This window comes from Macadamia integrifolia, chromosome 2, assembly GCF_013358625.1.
Source record: "Macadamia integrifolia cultivar HAES 741 chromosome 2, SCU_Mint_v3, whole genome shotgun sequence".
NCBI classification, from domain to species: Eukaryota; Viridiplantae; Streptophyta; class Magnoliopsida; order Proteales; family Proteaceae; genus Macadamia; species Macadamia integrifolia.
Genome location: NC_056558.1, coordinates 15,159,670 through 15,176,908, shown reverse-complemented (window position 1 = coordinate 15,176,908; position 17,239 = coordinate 15,159,670). Strand labels below are relative to the sequence as shown.

Below are 17,239 nucleotides of genomic sequence, written 5' to 3'. Positions count from 1 at the left end.
CATATCTATCTCCCTCATTTTTATAGTGTCGTCTTTTAGCGCCACTGAAGATAACGTTGGTTGACATTTTCGTTGACGTTTTCACTGAGATCCTTCCCATAGTAAAATTTTTGAGAGAGAGAGAGAGAGAGGAGTGGTGGAGGTGGCGCTACGTCAGCGTGGGAGGTAGAGATGGAGAGGAAGAAACAGTGGAAGTTGCAGAAGAAGAGGCTGTCATTGGCGAGCAACACTTGTACTACTGGGGAAGAAAAGAAGAGGAAAAGTAGTCTCATCCATCGGCCTAGACCAGCCTAGAGTCAAGATCTCTCCTGAGATCAACCACCCTGAGGCCACTGAACGATCCCCCTCAGCATGGGGCTTGTACCTTGATTGACAAGCTCAACTGGTTCCAATCGAAGATGGCCAAGCTGGTCTACCTATATGTCACCCAACCACAATACACCAGGTTGATGAGGGGTTGGAGGAAGGTAGTTTCCCTTCAACCATAGTGAACAAAGAATCCCTTATTCATGGGTTTGGTGTCTAGGAATATGTATCAGAAACAATTAGGAGGGCATTATCGTCTAGTAAATAATAGAGTAATATGACTAAGGAAGTTAATCCGTTGGATTTAGATGATTTAATTCGGTTTAGTGTAAGATTTTTTAGGTAAAACTAAAATCGAATAGTTTAATAAACGGTTTCATATATTAAAATTGAAACCATTTATAAATGGTTTTCTTATGTATTCTAATTTTTTATCCAGACAACTTCTTTATCTTTAAAATTTTTAATGAAATAGATGTAAATTATAAAATTGAATTAAATTATTTATTATTATATGCTTTCTTTTTAATAGTTTTTTGAGGAAATTGTATTCCCCTCCCTTAGCCTAATAGCAATTTCCCCCACATATGGTTTGACCCGATCGACCGCGACCTGATAGATCGACCCATGACTTGGAGGAGTATATAATGTACTATCGTCTTGTTGAGAAAATTATTGTTATTTGGGGGTTTTTTCGAGCTAGGGTTTCAGAGTGAGTTTTCTCGCCGTTGCTTGGGTGTAATCTCTCTTCTACATAATGAAACATCTTCTTCTTCATCCGAGGACTTAGCACACTATATCGGTGTGTGAAACTCGTTAAATCTCTGTGTTGTGTGGATCTGTTTTGGTTTATTTTTCGTATTTGTTGGTGTTTTCTCTAACATAGGGGAATTTAATTTCCTCTATTTTTAATATAAACTTAATTTTTTTTATTAAAATATATAGAAACTTAATGGGTATTGAATGACTCAAACTTATTATTTATATGTCAATCGGTTTAACAGTTCATTTAAATGGTTTACCAATGGTTTAAACTTTAAAATCAAAATCGAATCATGGTTTCAATTTTAAAACCAAAACGAATCATCTAATAAACGGTTTTATGATTTCGATGTAGATGATTCGATTCGATTTCAATAAACAATTTTGGTTTTAAATTCACATATTTAATAATGACCCCAAATGGTTATACTTTTCCTTTAACCTTGACCGATAAAAACCTTCTTATAAAATATATGGGTCGATGTTTTTTGCCGAGGGAGCCTCTTATGCCCAAACGTAAGGATACGCATCCCAATGAGAGGTTGGGTGATCATTTCATTCCTACTAAATTTTATCCTAAAGGCTAAAGATACTTATCACACAATTTTTTTTTTTTTAAATATTATAACTTTTTTTTTCGGACAAAAAAAAGAAAAAATCATCACCACCAGTCCACCACCACCAATCAATCATAAGGGCACTAAAGAATACTATAATTTCATAAGGGCACTTGTGCTTTGTGCAACCGAGAAGAGCACTATTCATCCCCCTCTTCACCACGTCATCGTCTTCCACCTTCCACAGTTGGTTATTTTTTAACTTCCACTCATCACCACATCATTGTGATTCAAAATTAGGGTTATTTTAGTCAATATAAATCATGGGTATCTTCGTAAATTCACTCCGAAGAATCTGTCTATGGTCCGACACTGTGTCCCCAACTCTTAACCGAACAGTTCTCGAAAGGGCAGGGCTTACGTGAGCCCAGCTGTATGGGATCGAGAAACCATTCAAGACAATGAGAACGACAAAACCTGAAGCAGAGATATCAGAATCTGTATTTTCTACAAGTGTTCACAGAGTGACTCAGGCGTTAGTTCGCCGTGTCATGGCTACTTATAAAATTACGAAAAAACCAGAAAAGAAATTTCTTTTTCCTTATTTTAATTTTTGGTTCTTTTAATTTCGGCCGTGAATTATTTAAAGGCCTTCCCACATCGTATCGAGTCATCACTTGTGTTAGCGCCTCTTTTTTTAATTGTTTATTTTAGATTTTATTTCCCTTTTTAAAGCTCTTCTCTGAAGACCATGTTCTTCTCTGCAAGTGTTCTTCCGACGTCGAAAGCTGAATTACGCCTCAAACCAATTCTAAAGTGAAATCTTCATAAACTATCGTCGAGGATTCGGGAGTAGTGATCGATCGATGCTAGGTCAAAGCCTTAATGGTTAGTTTCTTTCCTCTTCCTTTCAGCTTTAGAAGTTCAGCTTTTCGTGGAATCCTTCGTTTCTAGAGGAGATAGAAGGATTTTGTGGTTTTCTTCGTTTCCGTAGCTCTACTGGTGGTTTTTTGTTTCAGATTGAAGAGTTTTTGTGGTTTTGAGATTTCACCTTCCGCATAGTTGAGAAATTTGATAGATTAAGTGGTTGATTTTGAGTTCGTTTGTCTTCTCTGTTCTTATCTGCTTTGAGCAATTTCATTTTCCTCTTCTGAGATTCTACTCGGTTTCTCGTGGTCATCCTGCAAGAAATCTGATTTTTCCCCCTCCTTTGGATATTAGTTCCGATAGTAAAGCTTCCAAATTTGCAGAGTCGATAAATCTGCAGAATTGATGACTAATTGTCTCACAAAGTTTTGTTATCTCTAAGAAATGTCATAAAATTTTGAAACAAGAAGTGTCTTATCAAATTCATGTTTTCTCCTGTTTACAATCTGAATTTCACATTCTTTGTTCTCTCTTCCAGAAAATTAATGTCTTTAATGGTTCAGACATTGTATTGAACAATAAATTCGAGTCTTAAAGACAACCTTCCTCGTCGCTGTCTCGTCTGTGATCTTCTCTGAGACACAGACAGGGCATTGGCACTGTTTCCCTGAAAGATTCCATCAAAATTCCTCTCCTCTTGTCTAGCTTCGAAACTCAGTTTTTCTCTTCTCCAGGCCAAATCTCTTCCTACTAGACTGTAAACTCTGGAAATCAGTATAGATTGTGAACTTTTAGCTGTTGACTATCTAATTGAGTGAAAGGGGCCCCATGGAATACTGAATAGACGGTCATGATTGATCAAGAATAAAGGACGGATTAGACTTGAACCTTTTGATTACTTGGGTAAGAATACATCAAATTATTTTTTAAGTTTTAATTATGTTGCTCATGATGAATTAATCAAACTAATCTCAAGTGGTGTTTAGTTCCAGTCACAACCTAGGCTCTTTTAAGCATATGCGACCACTAATGTTATCTAGCTTTGGCTGCTTCTCTTCCTCTCCTTCTAAAATTCTTTTCTTCAAATATTCCTTAAAAGCTGTGCTAAAATTCTTAATCCCCTAATATTCAAGTACCTAAGCCAAAGGTGATCTCTTCCAGAGCGACCAATGCGCATTTGACATTTGGCAGCATCAAGCATGCTGGAGAGGATCCAGGTTGCCCAAAATAGTAGTTCGGCTATGAACGTGTCAGGTGGTGAGAGAGATCCTCTCCAATATGCATTCGACACAAGTGCTACCCAACCGTCGGATGCATTGCGCGCCACACCGAATAATATTGTCTTGGCTGGACTAGGTGAGTGAGATTCAGCCCAGTTGGCCTAACCCAATAGTGGCCATTTCCTAGTTGTCCATTTCTAAAAGGTTTGGTTACCGGAAGGCCCATGGTGCGTTGAAATCAGAAAACACATGGTTTGGAAGTACAAGTGGCATATCTATCTTGTCTCTTTCTTTATGGTTAAAATTATATTATGCAGCCGCCTATATTGGAACCACATGCTAAAGCAACTTTTTGTGCACTGGTTTCCTTTTTGTTGCAGGATATAGTGTTCATCATGTAATAAGCACATTTAAGAGATTGGTTAGGAGCGTTGATTCGACTGCTCCTAGCCTCCTGCCTCCTGTAACTCAATCTACTCTCCGCAGACTACGGTACTTCTCCCTCTTCCTCTTTCTTTCTTTCTTTATCTTCGATTTATGGTCTAGAGGGTGAAACTTGGTACAATAATAAGGTTATTTTATTGTAAATAAGTAATCGTACGTTTGAATCGAGAAAATAATCCCTTACAAAATAAAGATATAAGATTACATACATTATGATCCTCATGAAACCCACAGTGGCGATAGTCTCGGAGACTAAATATGCCTTTTTAATGATATTGGGTCCATTTCATTCAGCGAAGAATAAGTATGGACTATAGAGCAAGTGCTTCAAAGTTATGAAGATGTAATTATATTCTTATATTCGTTTTCCTTTTGACTGATCCAGAACTTTATTAATGGATCACCTTTCTGCGGTTTTCCCATCACTTCCTTTGGGCTAAAATTTTGCTAGTTGATGGGTGGGCTCCACTATTGAATAGACTCACATATGAACTATGGTGTGGCAGATTCGGAAGGTAAAGCTTCACCAGTTTAGGTCAATTATAGGACCCAAGGAAACAGGATAAACAAAATCTATAATTAGATCTGGTGGCATCTTGGAACCACTGAGTGATGATGTTGGAGTCCAACGTAAGTCACACCCAGTAAAATGTAAGAGTGTTAATTGATTCGGTTCAAAGTATAAAGGGTTGAAAGCAAAAATTTCAATCGTTTATTAAATGGTTCCAATAACCCAAATGAAAGTCAAATAATAAAGGTTCTGGTTAAATAATTCTTATGATTCTGGTTTTTTTTTTTTTTTTTTTTTTTTTCTTCTAATCAGTTTTGGTTCATATTAGCTATGAATATAATTTTTTGAGCTCAATAAAAAAAAATCTCATGTTGTTGGGCTTGAACCACGGTTTCTGCGTCCAAATTGAGACTTAAGATAAAAATAAAATAAAAGGTTTGAAATAATGTACATGATTCAAATCCATTACAAAACATTAGAGAACGTATACAGAATGCCAGAATTATCCGATTTTTAAACATAATTTAGTATGTCTAATTGGTTCAATAGCATACCAGTTCTAATGGTTCAGAATCAATGGTTAAATGGTTATGTTTCTTAAAACCAAAATAAATCTGTAAAATAAATAAATAATTTCGGTTCTTAAAATTAAAATTGAACAAATTATAGTAAATAGTCTATTGATTTCACCGAATTGTTCAATTCGATTTCGGGTTGCAATTCACACCCTTAGCAAGGCTTTCTACATGGTTTTTAATTATTTTGATTTCTTATTTATGAAAAACCATTTACAATAATTTGTTATGGATTATAAATAAACTTTGTTTGGTTACCAATAGACAGAAAATGGTTGCACTCGGAAGAAAGGGGAAGAAAGGGAAAGAAAGTTGATTTTAAGACATGATGTTGAATTATCATTTTACCCTCATTTTTATTCATTATAACAAATGTTCATTAATATTAAAAGCATAAATGGAGAAAGATGATTTTTGCCCATAGCACATACCTTTTATGGTTTTTTGTTATTCTAATTTATTGTGAATATATCCTACGAAAAAAAATAAAAATTTATCTTGAATATATATAAAGTTCATGAATATCTATGCATATCTTTTCAATGAAAAAAAAAATTCCATTTACTTATTAATTGGGTTTTTTTTTTTCCTTTTAATATTTGCCAAAGATTTTTTGACGACTCTGATTTTTGATATCACAACTTATTTCCTTAGGATTAATATTTATCTATGAGGTTAGAAATATTTTTCTCGTCTTTTGTGATTTTTCTATTTGTTTTTGTCCTATTGGCTAGTAAGATGCCATCTATAAACACTTTTTCACTTCTTCTTTTTTATGCCACACGATCATTTGTTGGTGCTGAAATGAGAATGATTCACATATTGAATGCTCTTATTTATCTTCATTAATTTTTTCGACAAAAGACAGCGAAAGAATCCACTTTGGGAATTTGTAATTTGAAATTTGAAATATTCGTGGAGATAGTCGATATTGGGTTTAAAATTTAATGACTGAGTTTCCGTTCACCCGCAACGAATGGAAATTCCTTAGTTCATGACTTCATGGGTGTCAGATTGCCAGCACCTTCCAATGGGTGTTGAGAATAGTGGGAGAGATATTTTCAACTTCGTACTATTTTGGGTAGAGGGTATAATCAAGACCCTAGGATGATAAATGAACCCTCCACGGTGGCAGAAAACTGCCTTCAAAATTTAAGGGGAAATGCAGGCACGTTACTAGGGGACCCAGTCTGTGTCACTCACTTTCTCTCTCTTTGGAAATGACCCTATGCCCCCCTCCCATCCCAATCCTTCTATTGGTTGAGCCGCTGACTCCAAGAAAGCTAGTGGCTAGTGGCTAGCGGCTAGCGGCCTGTCCAACCCTCTCCCAAATTTTATGTAGAAGCCTAGAATGATCTATGCCCAGCCTTATATGTGCCTCAGTAACCCTCCTTTGCCTCACAGACTACTCAAGAGACAAGGATTGTGTGGTGTCGCAGAAAAGAAACTAAGATACAGAGACGTGTGTCTGGATGGATAGAGTCTGCTGGCCCTACTTCGACCCCGAGTATGAAAACTTGAACCTCCGCATAAATCCTCCTAGGTTGGTTCTCCCTTTACTCTTTCTTCATTTGATATCTTGAACCTTTCTTATTACAGTTCATGGATTCTTGTATTTCTTTTGTTCTAACTTTAAGCACCATTCTTTCTTTTTCCACTTGGGTTCATATTAATGCAGGGTATCTATAGACAATGCAACTTGTAGGGATTGCACACTGGTTAAGGTAAAATCCCTCATAATCCGCTATTGATTCAAATTACATCAACTCATTGTTGCTCATGTTCTCTAAAGTTGACATGTAACATCAAATCTGGTGATCATTGTCCTAAAATAACTAGGATCTGAATTTGGGCAGTCTTAGGATCCTCTCCAGCCGAGATGTCAACCATGCATCCAATAGCTGGGAGGACCTAGGGATGTGTGCCAGAGTTCTTTCAGCCATCAAATGCCGCACTGAGCGTTCCAAGATAGGATCTGAATCTGTGTAATTATTAAAAACACGAATTAGGATCAGATCTAAATATATCCTACCACTAGATTTTGAAAAAAAAGAGCTGAATCTATCAGAATTATTTTTTTTACCTTATTAGTTTTTATCCTTACTGATTCAGTGATACCATTTTTTTTTTTTTTATCGTGGCTTCATGGGAAAGTTGGGATCATGAGTAAAGGTAGTACGGATTAGTCTCCGATTTGATTCCGATTTGAATCATTTATACAAGATCGGGCATCAGTTTTAGACTTTGGTTGGAATCAGCCTCTCACCTGAATTTGGAGCTTAAATCGATTGACTCAATATATATAGAAACGGGTCTAATTGGAATTACTAGAGCTGAATTGATTCGAATCGGCCCAATAAGTTGGTATCAGATGATTTTGCCCTCATTTTTCTTTAAAGATTAGTGTTTTTTTTTTTTTTTTTTTAATGATTTATCTTTTGTCCATACTTTACACTGATACGTGATCAACAAAGAATCGGTATTAACCATTGTTGATATCGATCCAGATCGGCCGGCGTCTCTTACGATGTCAGAGAATTTTTTTTTCTTTTCTTTTTTTAGTATCAATGGAAAGAAAAAAAAAAAAAAAAATGGATGCGTTTTCTCTAATTTTATAATGCAACAGGGTGTCCTTGGGGAAGGGGTGCTATTTAGGCCCCAAAAATTGACGTTTCTTATTTTTTAGAGATCAGATCAAGTTCATGTACGAGAACAATCTCGTATATCCCTAGTTCATCGATTTAGAATTCACTTTTTCTCTCTTCATTTAATAGATTTCAAATCCATGTATCAGAGATGTGTGAGATTGTTCTAGTACGTATATCTGATCCAGATTCTATTTTTCCACATTTGGGTTTGGATGTTTAACCCAAGGGGCTGGGCTAGGGCTAGAAAACCCAACATGGATTTAGTTGGGCTGGATTAGGGTGGATTGGGCTTAGTTCAAATGGAAATGTGTTCATGCGCTGATTCAACGCCTCTCGGCGTAGTGCATCTATTCTGGTCAGTAGAAACATAATTGTTGAATCAGCGCTTGAACACATATTGATTGCCCAACTATGGGCAAGACTTGAGCGATCACCACTCAGGAGAGGATCCCCATCCTTTAAAATGTGTATTGCAATGGTAATTTAGTCCCGACAAAGACCAGTCACCGGATACCTAAGAGTCCAAGGCTCTTTTAATCTTCAAATGACAAAAATATCCGTATATCTATGCCTATCCAATATCCATATCAGCCTTAGGTTGCGCTTTAAATTAGTTCATGCCCGAAGCTTGGGACCAATCCGGAACCCGTTTTCACGTTTTTCCCCTTCAAGTGCAGAGAATCCAATTGTTTTGTGTTTATCAATCCTTACCTAAATTTTTTTTTTAATTAACAAAATTCAAATCTAGGAAAGGTAAATTATTCATATAAAATATATATATATTTATATATATTCAAAATCTATTTGAATCAAATTCCTTTTATATATATATATATATATATATATAAAAGCATGCATTTCATGTATGTCCGTGCTCACCTATGTTGTTCCATCAAATAATGTGCACTTTCCCATGACAATGGATTTTTTAAATTATGTCTTGTCATGTAGAAATTTCGGCAAGCTTGAAGCTTGACATGTGACTAGTGGATCAAGAGTTCTATTTATCCATAAGATTTCGACTTATGCACCATGTAACAATTATTGAGGCAGAAGTTTTTCTTCACATGGAGTAGAAAGAATTCTCTCGCCATTGATGATTTGACTATGCAAAAAGAATATTGTCCCATCAACAAACTCCATTGACGAGTTCTAAATACCCTCCTCTTGGTCATTGATGGTCATAATGCCTATAGTCAAGGAAGTCCTATTTCACCCATGGTGAAATGAAGCTGAGTCATTTTTTAGTATAAATGAAATGATTCGAATATATGTTTAATATGGTGGCTGGGTGCGAGTGGTTTTGCAGGTAGACAGCATGAACAAGCCAGGAATACTACTGGAAGTAGTCCAAGTTCTAACAGATCTTGATCTCATTATCTCCAAAGCTTACATCTCTTCCGATGGCGGATGGTTTATGGACGGTATATCGTAAAACTCTCTCTCTCTCTCTCTCTCTGATCTCTCTCTCTCATACACACACACATATATATATATATATATATATATAATTGATGTTTATTCATGGTATTTGGATCAACAGTGTTTCACGTTACTGACCAGCAAGGAAATAAGGTTACAGATGATAGAACCTTCGAACACATAGAGAATGTAAGTTTTCCTCTCCTTATCTCTTTCAATTTGCTATATAAAGAAAATGATAAGGGACATTATTTTTCAAGTAAATCGGTCAATTAAGTATTTAGATTAGAGACTCCTCTTACGTCTTTGAGGCCACTCACACAGCTGTGTAGTACTTTTCATTGCTTTCAGTGAAAATTGAATGATTCTCATTCAACCCCGGTATAACCCTGTCCATGCGGTTATGGGTCTTTATGGACCCGTGGGACTAGTCAGGCCGAAGACTTGGATACCCGTCGTTAAAAAATATTTAGATTAGAGAAATTAGAATATGACTAACAAAGACAAAAGACATCCCTCTCAGATTTTTCCTGTAAAAAATGAAATTTGACGAGCTAACTCAGGATCTTTGTGGCCAGCATTTTGTCTCGGGCTAGATTTGTTGCCAAAGGAAATAATATGGACATAGAAAGTCCTACTAACAAGAAAAACTGTATGGCTAGGCTGACATACAGAGGTCAAGGGTAACAGCAGTAGCCTTGCCAAGTGCTGCTTCTAGCTGCAAAGATTTACAGAAGAGATCTATACTCATGCGTGTAGCCTTGAATTGTTAATCAGAATCTGCTTACAGTAAAATGAGTGAGTCTAGGCCAATAGTTTTATGTTTAGTTGGGTACCGATAAGGCATAGGAGTGATTAAATCATCAGCTTTACTTATAATGAGGCAATCTTCATCAGTAGAATTGGGAGATGCCCTTCAAGGCTGCATTCTGTTTGAGCCGTCCTGCCTATCCTTTTCAATGGTGTGGCATGGAATGCTCTCAGAAAGCAGCCTATTGATCTCAAATAGATCCAGTGATGGTTAATACTGCCTATCATTAGTTAGACAGAGTCCGGGTTGTGTGGCAGAATGCCCTGCTATCTCAAATCCTAAAAACCCAGTTGGTTAGTTCAAGGATCAATAAAACTATGGGCCTACTTTCTTTTGAGGAGAAACTCAGTTGCAATGGCCTACTAGACCTGTATGCTGTACTTTCTGCACTATGATTCACAATTTTTGTTGATTGTCATGAATAATACTAACTAGTTCATGGTATGTCATGTGGATGAGTAAATTTCTGGGATTTTGCTTGTGTAGGCTCTAGGACCAAAGGGTCACATGATGACAAATGGGGTGAAGGCTTGGACAGGGAAGAGGGTGGGTGTGCACTCCCTTGGTGATCATACAGCCATTGAGCTCATTGGCTGGGATCGCCCAGGTCTCTTATCAGAGATCTCGGCTATACTCACCAACCTCCACTGCAATGTGGTTGCTGCTGAAGTATGGACCCATAACATGCATGTAGCATGTGTTCTTTATGTCAACGACGACACCACAGGTCGTGCTGTGGAAGACCCAATACGATTGTCAGCAATGGAGGAGCAGCTCAAGAACATCCTACGTGGGCGTGAGGATGACGGGAAAGCAGCTCGCACCAGTTTCTCCATAGGGTTCACCCATATGGACCGCCGTCTCCACCAAATGATGTTTGCTGCAAGGGACTATGAAGATGGTGGGGTTACAGAAGAGAAGGATAATGCATCTGCATTCCGGCCAGTTATCACAGTTGACCGCTGTGAGGACAAGGGGTATTCAATGGTGAATGTTCGATGCAAAGATCGGCCAAAACTGTTGTTCGACATTGTCTGTACACTAACTGACATGCAGTATGTTGTCTTTCATGCCTCCATCTCATCCAGTGGCCCTTATGCACTGCAGGTACACATGAACAACCATCTTTGGATCAATGCCTCACTATATTCTCTTTGTCTAAAGTGTTTCTTAAGTATACTATCTCACTTTTCAATCTAAAGAATGTTGCAATTCAGGAAATGGTTCATCCAAGGGCTAGCACTTGGATTTAAGAATTTTGAGTGCAGTCACTAATTAAATTCATTTTATGGGAATTAATAGGAGTATTATATACGTCATATGGATGGTTGTACACTTGATACTGAAGGAGAGAAGCAAAGGGTTATCAAGTGTCTTGAAGCTGCAATTCAACGAAGAGTATCTGAGGTAAGGGACAGTTCCAAACCTAACCCAAAAACCTCCATTCAGTTCTTGCTCATATAGTAGCATAAAGTGTTGTGTTTTATTATGTATTTTATGTTTTCAATGTCTCTAACTATGTTGTAGTCTGTTGCTGTCTGTATGGTACCTATTTTGTTCATATGTTGTCCACTTGTTTTATCTATGTAGTGCCATTATTTTCTTAGGTGTTCCTTTTGTCCAACATTTATCTGAAAGTGATCTAGTTCTGCTGATTGGACATATAGATAAAGGGCATTTTATTCATGTTGAAGGTCGCTGTAATATACTCACTATAAACAATGGATTAAATGATGAAATCTTCCATTCCTCAGTTAAAGTTTACAAGCTTATGCATATTACCTAGTAATTGCTTCAACCAGGTGTCCAAAAGTTGTTAAGGTTTATAGTGTTATACTATCTCAACCATCCTCTGTTCTCCTAGTCTTAAGACTGGAACATCCGAATCATCCAAAATAGCAATTGCATCCTTTCAAATAAAAGGTATCAGTTAGAGTTCATTAAACCAGGCTAGGATCAGGATTTTGAGAAATCTAGGATAATCTGAGGGTAGGACCAGTCTACTTACCATTGTTAACTGTGAAACTCTGCTTCTCTTCCGCTGCCCCCATCCTTGATGGGTTCACAATTCCTGATGAAACCTATACTTGGTGGAACTTGATTTATGCTTCTTGTCAAATTGTACCAATCCTAAAGATATTCATGACTGTTAATATGATCTATGTATAAGTACTACCATTTTTAACTTCATGCTTTATTAAAGTTTTAGCTATGACTACAATAAAATGTCCTCAATTAGTTTCTTCTTGTGCCGAGCAGTGCCACTTTCTCTTTTATTGCATTCATGGTTTAAGATTGTAATGTATACTCAACCTTAGCCATGCTATTTGAAATCCTACGTATAAGGTCCTTGTTGAATGTATTGCAGGGTCTGAGCTTTGAGCTGTGTGCAAGGGATAGAGTGGGATTGCTGTCTGAAGTAACTAGGATTTTGCGCGAGAATGGATTGACAGTTACTAGAGCAGGTGTGACTACAGTTGGGGAGAAAGCCATGAATGTCTTCTATGTAAGGGACGCCTCTGGGAATCCTGTAGATATGAAAACTATCGATGCACTCCGTAAAGAAGTTGGACACACTATGATGCTTAATGTGAAGAAAGTCCCTACAGGCAGTGCTGAGACACCTGAGTCCAGTGGATGGGGCAAGACAGGCTTCTTCTTTGGGAGTTTGTTTGAGCGATTCTTGGCTTGAAAACAGTTCCATTTCGCTCACATGAAACTTCAATGAATGTACAGACCATACAATTTGTCCAGGAAAAAAAGGCCATGTTTATGCATAGCTTTAATGTAGCTTAAAATAGTACTTGATTCCTTTCGATCTCACTATATATTTGTAACGAGGGTTCTTTTCTTTATAATCAATTTAAGAGAAGTGTGAGGATGACCGGTTATAACCCTATTCTTGATTGATAGTGAAGCCGATCCCATCTCACCATGGACATAGACAATCTAACTAAACCACAAAAATTTTTATGTTTCCGTTGTGTGATGATTTATTTGCGATTTCTATTATTTTATGTACTATTTTAGTTTCTCGTTATTCTACAATGATGACTCTAAAGTTGGTTTTTAATATAACTTGTCCACCAGTTACATTGCTAAAACCTAAGACTGCCTATTTCTGAGCGTGAACAACCTGAAGTTTGGTCCCCCCCAACACCCCCCCCCCCGGGCCTGGGCACATACGCCTTTAGGGTCCATTATATGTCTTCCTGAACTTCAAAGAGGTAGGGCCCATTAAAATTTCCCTCATGTTTAAAGCCCACCAAGCCAAATCTTTAGAAAAAAAAAAAAAAAAAAAAAAAAAAGCCCTAATTGTACAAAAAGAAGTGTGTTTAGATTCTTGCACAAAAAAAAAAAGAGGAAGTCATAAATTCAATACTCCCCCAAGTGCCATCAACGATGAGTTAAGTCTTCATCCTAGTATGGTATCTAATAGAGTTTTTTGGAGGGCAAAGATCTGAGTAAGTAGGATGTTTCAAAGTATATATATATATATATATATATATATATTTATGTATGTATCTACTCAGATCGATGTAGTCGATACCATTTAGTTGGGATAAGACTGAATTATGTTGTTGTTGCCCCAACTACTACCAACGTCTGGTTGTGAGAAAATTTGTACAAAGTGACGGAAACTCTCTCTCTCTCTAAATTTTCAATTGCATGTCTAGTTTAATAGGAAATAATCAATTTTGTATTTTGAAAAGGATTTCTTTCTCGTAACACTGATTAGTTTAGAAAGAGCATTTGAGTCTCTTCAATTTTAGTCGGCAGACTTTATAACAACATTTATGTGATTGCTTTTATATAATGTTGGTAGTTATGGACTTTTTTTTTTTAATATAATTGGTAGTTATGCAATTGTTTTTACATAACTTTAATGATTTGGTGTGATGTCCTTTACATGGTCTAGTGTAGAAAGGCATGTTTGGATGATCCTCTTAGTTTTATCACATGATAGAATGATGTGGTAATTTTTACTGTATCAATAGACAATGAGGTTTATAGTCTATTTGTTCACAAAATTGATGCCCCACTTGATTAGACAAATAGCTCGGAAAAGTCAATCATGTAGAGAAGTTTATCACAAAAATTGTAAAAGGATTTTACCCTATATGGATTGTAAACTAATTTTTCATATTTACTCATCAGTGTCTTAAATTAAAGATCTAAGTTATTGGTGTTTAATAGTGTCTATAATTAGGGATAAAAATTATTAATAAAATTAAATGAGTGGATTGAAGTGTGTGGATGATGATAACAATAATAAGTTTTCTATTATTCTAAGAATTTTCTAAAAACGTATAATCCTGTAACATAATCTGAATTAGCAAACAATTAAAAATGAATGCAATTCCTCGTAAGGTCATCTTCTAGAATATTTTAATTTTATTCAAAGGTTTTGATTGATTTTTTTAATTAAATTATGTTACATCCCACCCCCTAGTAAATGACAATCATGTTAGGTAATGATTACAATTTTGTTTTTTTTTTTTAACTTGCTTTCCCCTCGGTTCCTTGCAACCAAATGGAACAAGAACTGAAAAAAGTATGCATGCGGATATGATCTTATTATAAATCAACAAAAATAAAATATATGCACTAATTTCTTAAAAATCAAAATATTTGATAATCAAAGTAAAAATATATCCATCCCCCCTCAATTTCTTTCCACATCAATTTTTTTTCTTGGGTAACATCTTTCCACATCATTGAATCTATAAGAAAAGCACCCTATTGTATGGGCTTTTCTCCCTTATCTTTCAACAGCTGCTATTTTTCAACCAATGCTTAGAAAATATAGAAATTTTCAAATGATTTACAGTGTCACACATAGTAAAGTTGGATTGGTCTAAAATTTGACAAATATCTAGATGATAACGTCCACAATTCTATATCCACCAAAATTTATGAATAATTTAACAACATTGTGACAATTATGAAAAGAATAATGACAAAGGGATGTTCGACTAGAGTCATGGTGGAATCCCACTCCACACCTCCCCCCTTCCCTCCTCCCCCTCGCCCTCGGCCTCCCTCCCTCCCTCCCTCTTCCAAATTTTTTTTTAATAATAATAAATAAAAAACAAAAAGTGACCAATTCATTTTGTTGTTGTGGTCTAGATCATTTGGAAACATGGCAAAATAATAATAATAATAATAAAAAAAAAAAAAACAGGTTACAAGTGTTTAAACAACTATTGTAAAATTGACATAAAACAGTTCTCAAAGGAAAAAAAACAAAACAAAAAATTGATGTGACATGATTCGCTATATTATTCAAATGGCTTAAGTTTTTTCACATAAACATATGACTGAATGATACTTGAAAAAAAAAAAAAAAAAAGGGATAGTCAAAATGGAAAATTTATTTACTCATTTTGCAATAAGTAAAGGTTCTTTATTCGGCTAGTATTTCTGTCATGTGGAGGGATGATTTGATTATTTTAACTGTTTTATGAATAGAAAATGAATATGATTTGTTACATATCAATTTGATGGTTTATTTCAAACATATGATCAACCATTTTTATTATAACTTTTTGGTGAATATCCACCATAATTAGATTCTTAATACACATTTTTTCTTGGTTTGAAAAATCACTTCTCAAGAGCCAAAAGATGAACAGATTGTTAAATCTGCCTATCCCATAAACAATAATAATAAAAAAATGATAAATAAAAATTAATGTGTTTAATATGTTGGACCAGCCTAATGATTCTCCAATCAACATTTTTGTTTTGCTTTTGGGTAAAGAATTCTCCAATGAACATTGTTAATGGCAAAGTCCTTAAAAGCATCCATGACCTCTAATAGATTCAATCAAATCACCACATGCACACACTACACAAAGTTAGAGCACCAGCTGGACTCTCAAGTTTTAAGTTCAAGTGATGATAAGTATTCAACCCAGTTTTGGGATCAGGTACACTATCAATAAATATATATATATATATATATTAAAAAAAAAAATCTAAAATGTAAACCATAATATCCCATGAACTAGGACATATCTTATTGGTTTCTTTCTTCATCCACTTGATCACACTATTCTTACTTCAATTTCAATTATCCACCAAGACCCCACATGGCAACATAGCTTATCTAGGGCTCAACAAACCTGAACCATTCTTTTCAAATAATTCCGAAGCAATAATAATATTCTCCTCAATCACTTCTGCAGCTTTTCTTTGTGGGTACAATGCCAAAAATAAAATAATAATAATAATTGTGGGTGAAGGATGCACCTGGTTAAGAACCCAACCAGATTCATTGGCAATCCTTCCAATATGGTTATGATCTTTTCACAAAATAAGTGTCAAGTTGTGTGATCCTACATTGTATGTATCATAGAATAGGATCTCAAAAAGACAACAAAATGCAACCAAAGAGGTGAAAGCTAGGTTGTGTAGACATGCCTCATTGGCAATTACTCACCCATTTGTGGTATGATGGGCCCTGATAGAAACAGCCAAGGCTAGTGTCCTAACTTAGGAACAGGATATATCCTCTCCAATACGTAAGTGCCTCCACTTGCATTTGACGGCTAGCAGCATTTGGACACACATCTTAAGCATTGTCTAATCATCGGATGCGCATTGGGTAGGATCAAGTACCTTAAGACAATTATTATTATTATTTTGAAAGAAAAGAAAAAAAAAATACTTTAATTTATACAATAGAGCCTTTGTAGATCAACACATAAACTAGGGGAATTGATACAAAACAAAAGTATTATCAGCTTATAGATGCAGATTGAGATATAATCTAGTTTGCTGCTTACTTTGTATATGAAACCAGTGTTGGAGTTGAACCCGCCTCAGTTAAGTCAAAAGCATTCGACAATCAGTCATCATCAAAAGCATCATGTACCTCCATGGAAGAGATGTGTGATGATCTTGAATAATAGTGGCCTAATTTCTATAAATATATCAATTAATGGTGGTCCACAAAACAATTACCTAATTTGGAATGTACATTTTTTTTTTTTTTGTTAGAAAATGTACACTTTAAATCATAGTTGAAAAACTAAGTTTTGACTTGGAATAGTCACCAAGTTCAGTCAATTTTTTGGACAACCTAGTCAATAGTCATTTAGATTCAGCTAG

At 35.7% G+C, this 17,239-nt stretch overlaps 1 protein-coding gene across 4 annotated transcripts; it reads left to right on the top strand.

Annotated features, from left to right (window-relative positions):
• The first annotated feature begins 2,287 nt into the window (after nt 1-2,287).
• On the top strand, nt 2,288-13,022 carry LOC122087652 (ACT domain-containing protein ACR3-like). 4 transcript variants are annotated; one of them, XM_042656866.1, is made up of 9 exons: nt 2,288-2,513; nt 4,093-4,204; nt 6,682-6,785; nt 6,921-6,966; nt 9,200-9,314; nt 9,434-9,501; nt 10,610-11,230; nt 11,426-11,530; nt 12,492-13,022. In XM_042656866.1, the coding sequence occupies exons 3-9, from the start codon at nt 6,715-6,717 to the stop codon at nt 12,813-12,815; spliced, it is 1,350 nt and encodes a 449-aa protein (XP_042512800.1). In that variant the 5' UTR covers nt 2,288-2,513; nt 4,093-4,204; nt 6,682-6,714; the 3' UTR covers nt 12,816-13,022. The 4 variants fall into 4 exon arrangements, with proteins under 4 accessions (XP_042512800.1, XP_042512788.1, XP_042512808.1 ...); XM_042656854.1 differs by having other exon boundaries at nt 6,647-6,785; XM_042656874.1 differs by having other exon boundaries at nt 2,288-3,395.
• Nucleotides 13,023-17,239: the final 4,217 nt, after the last annotated feature.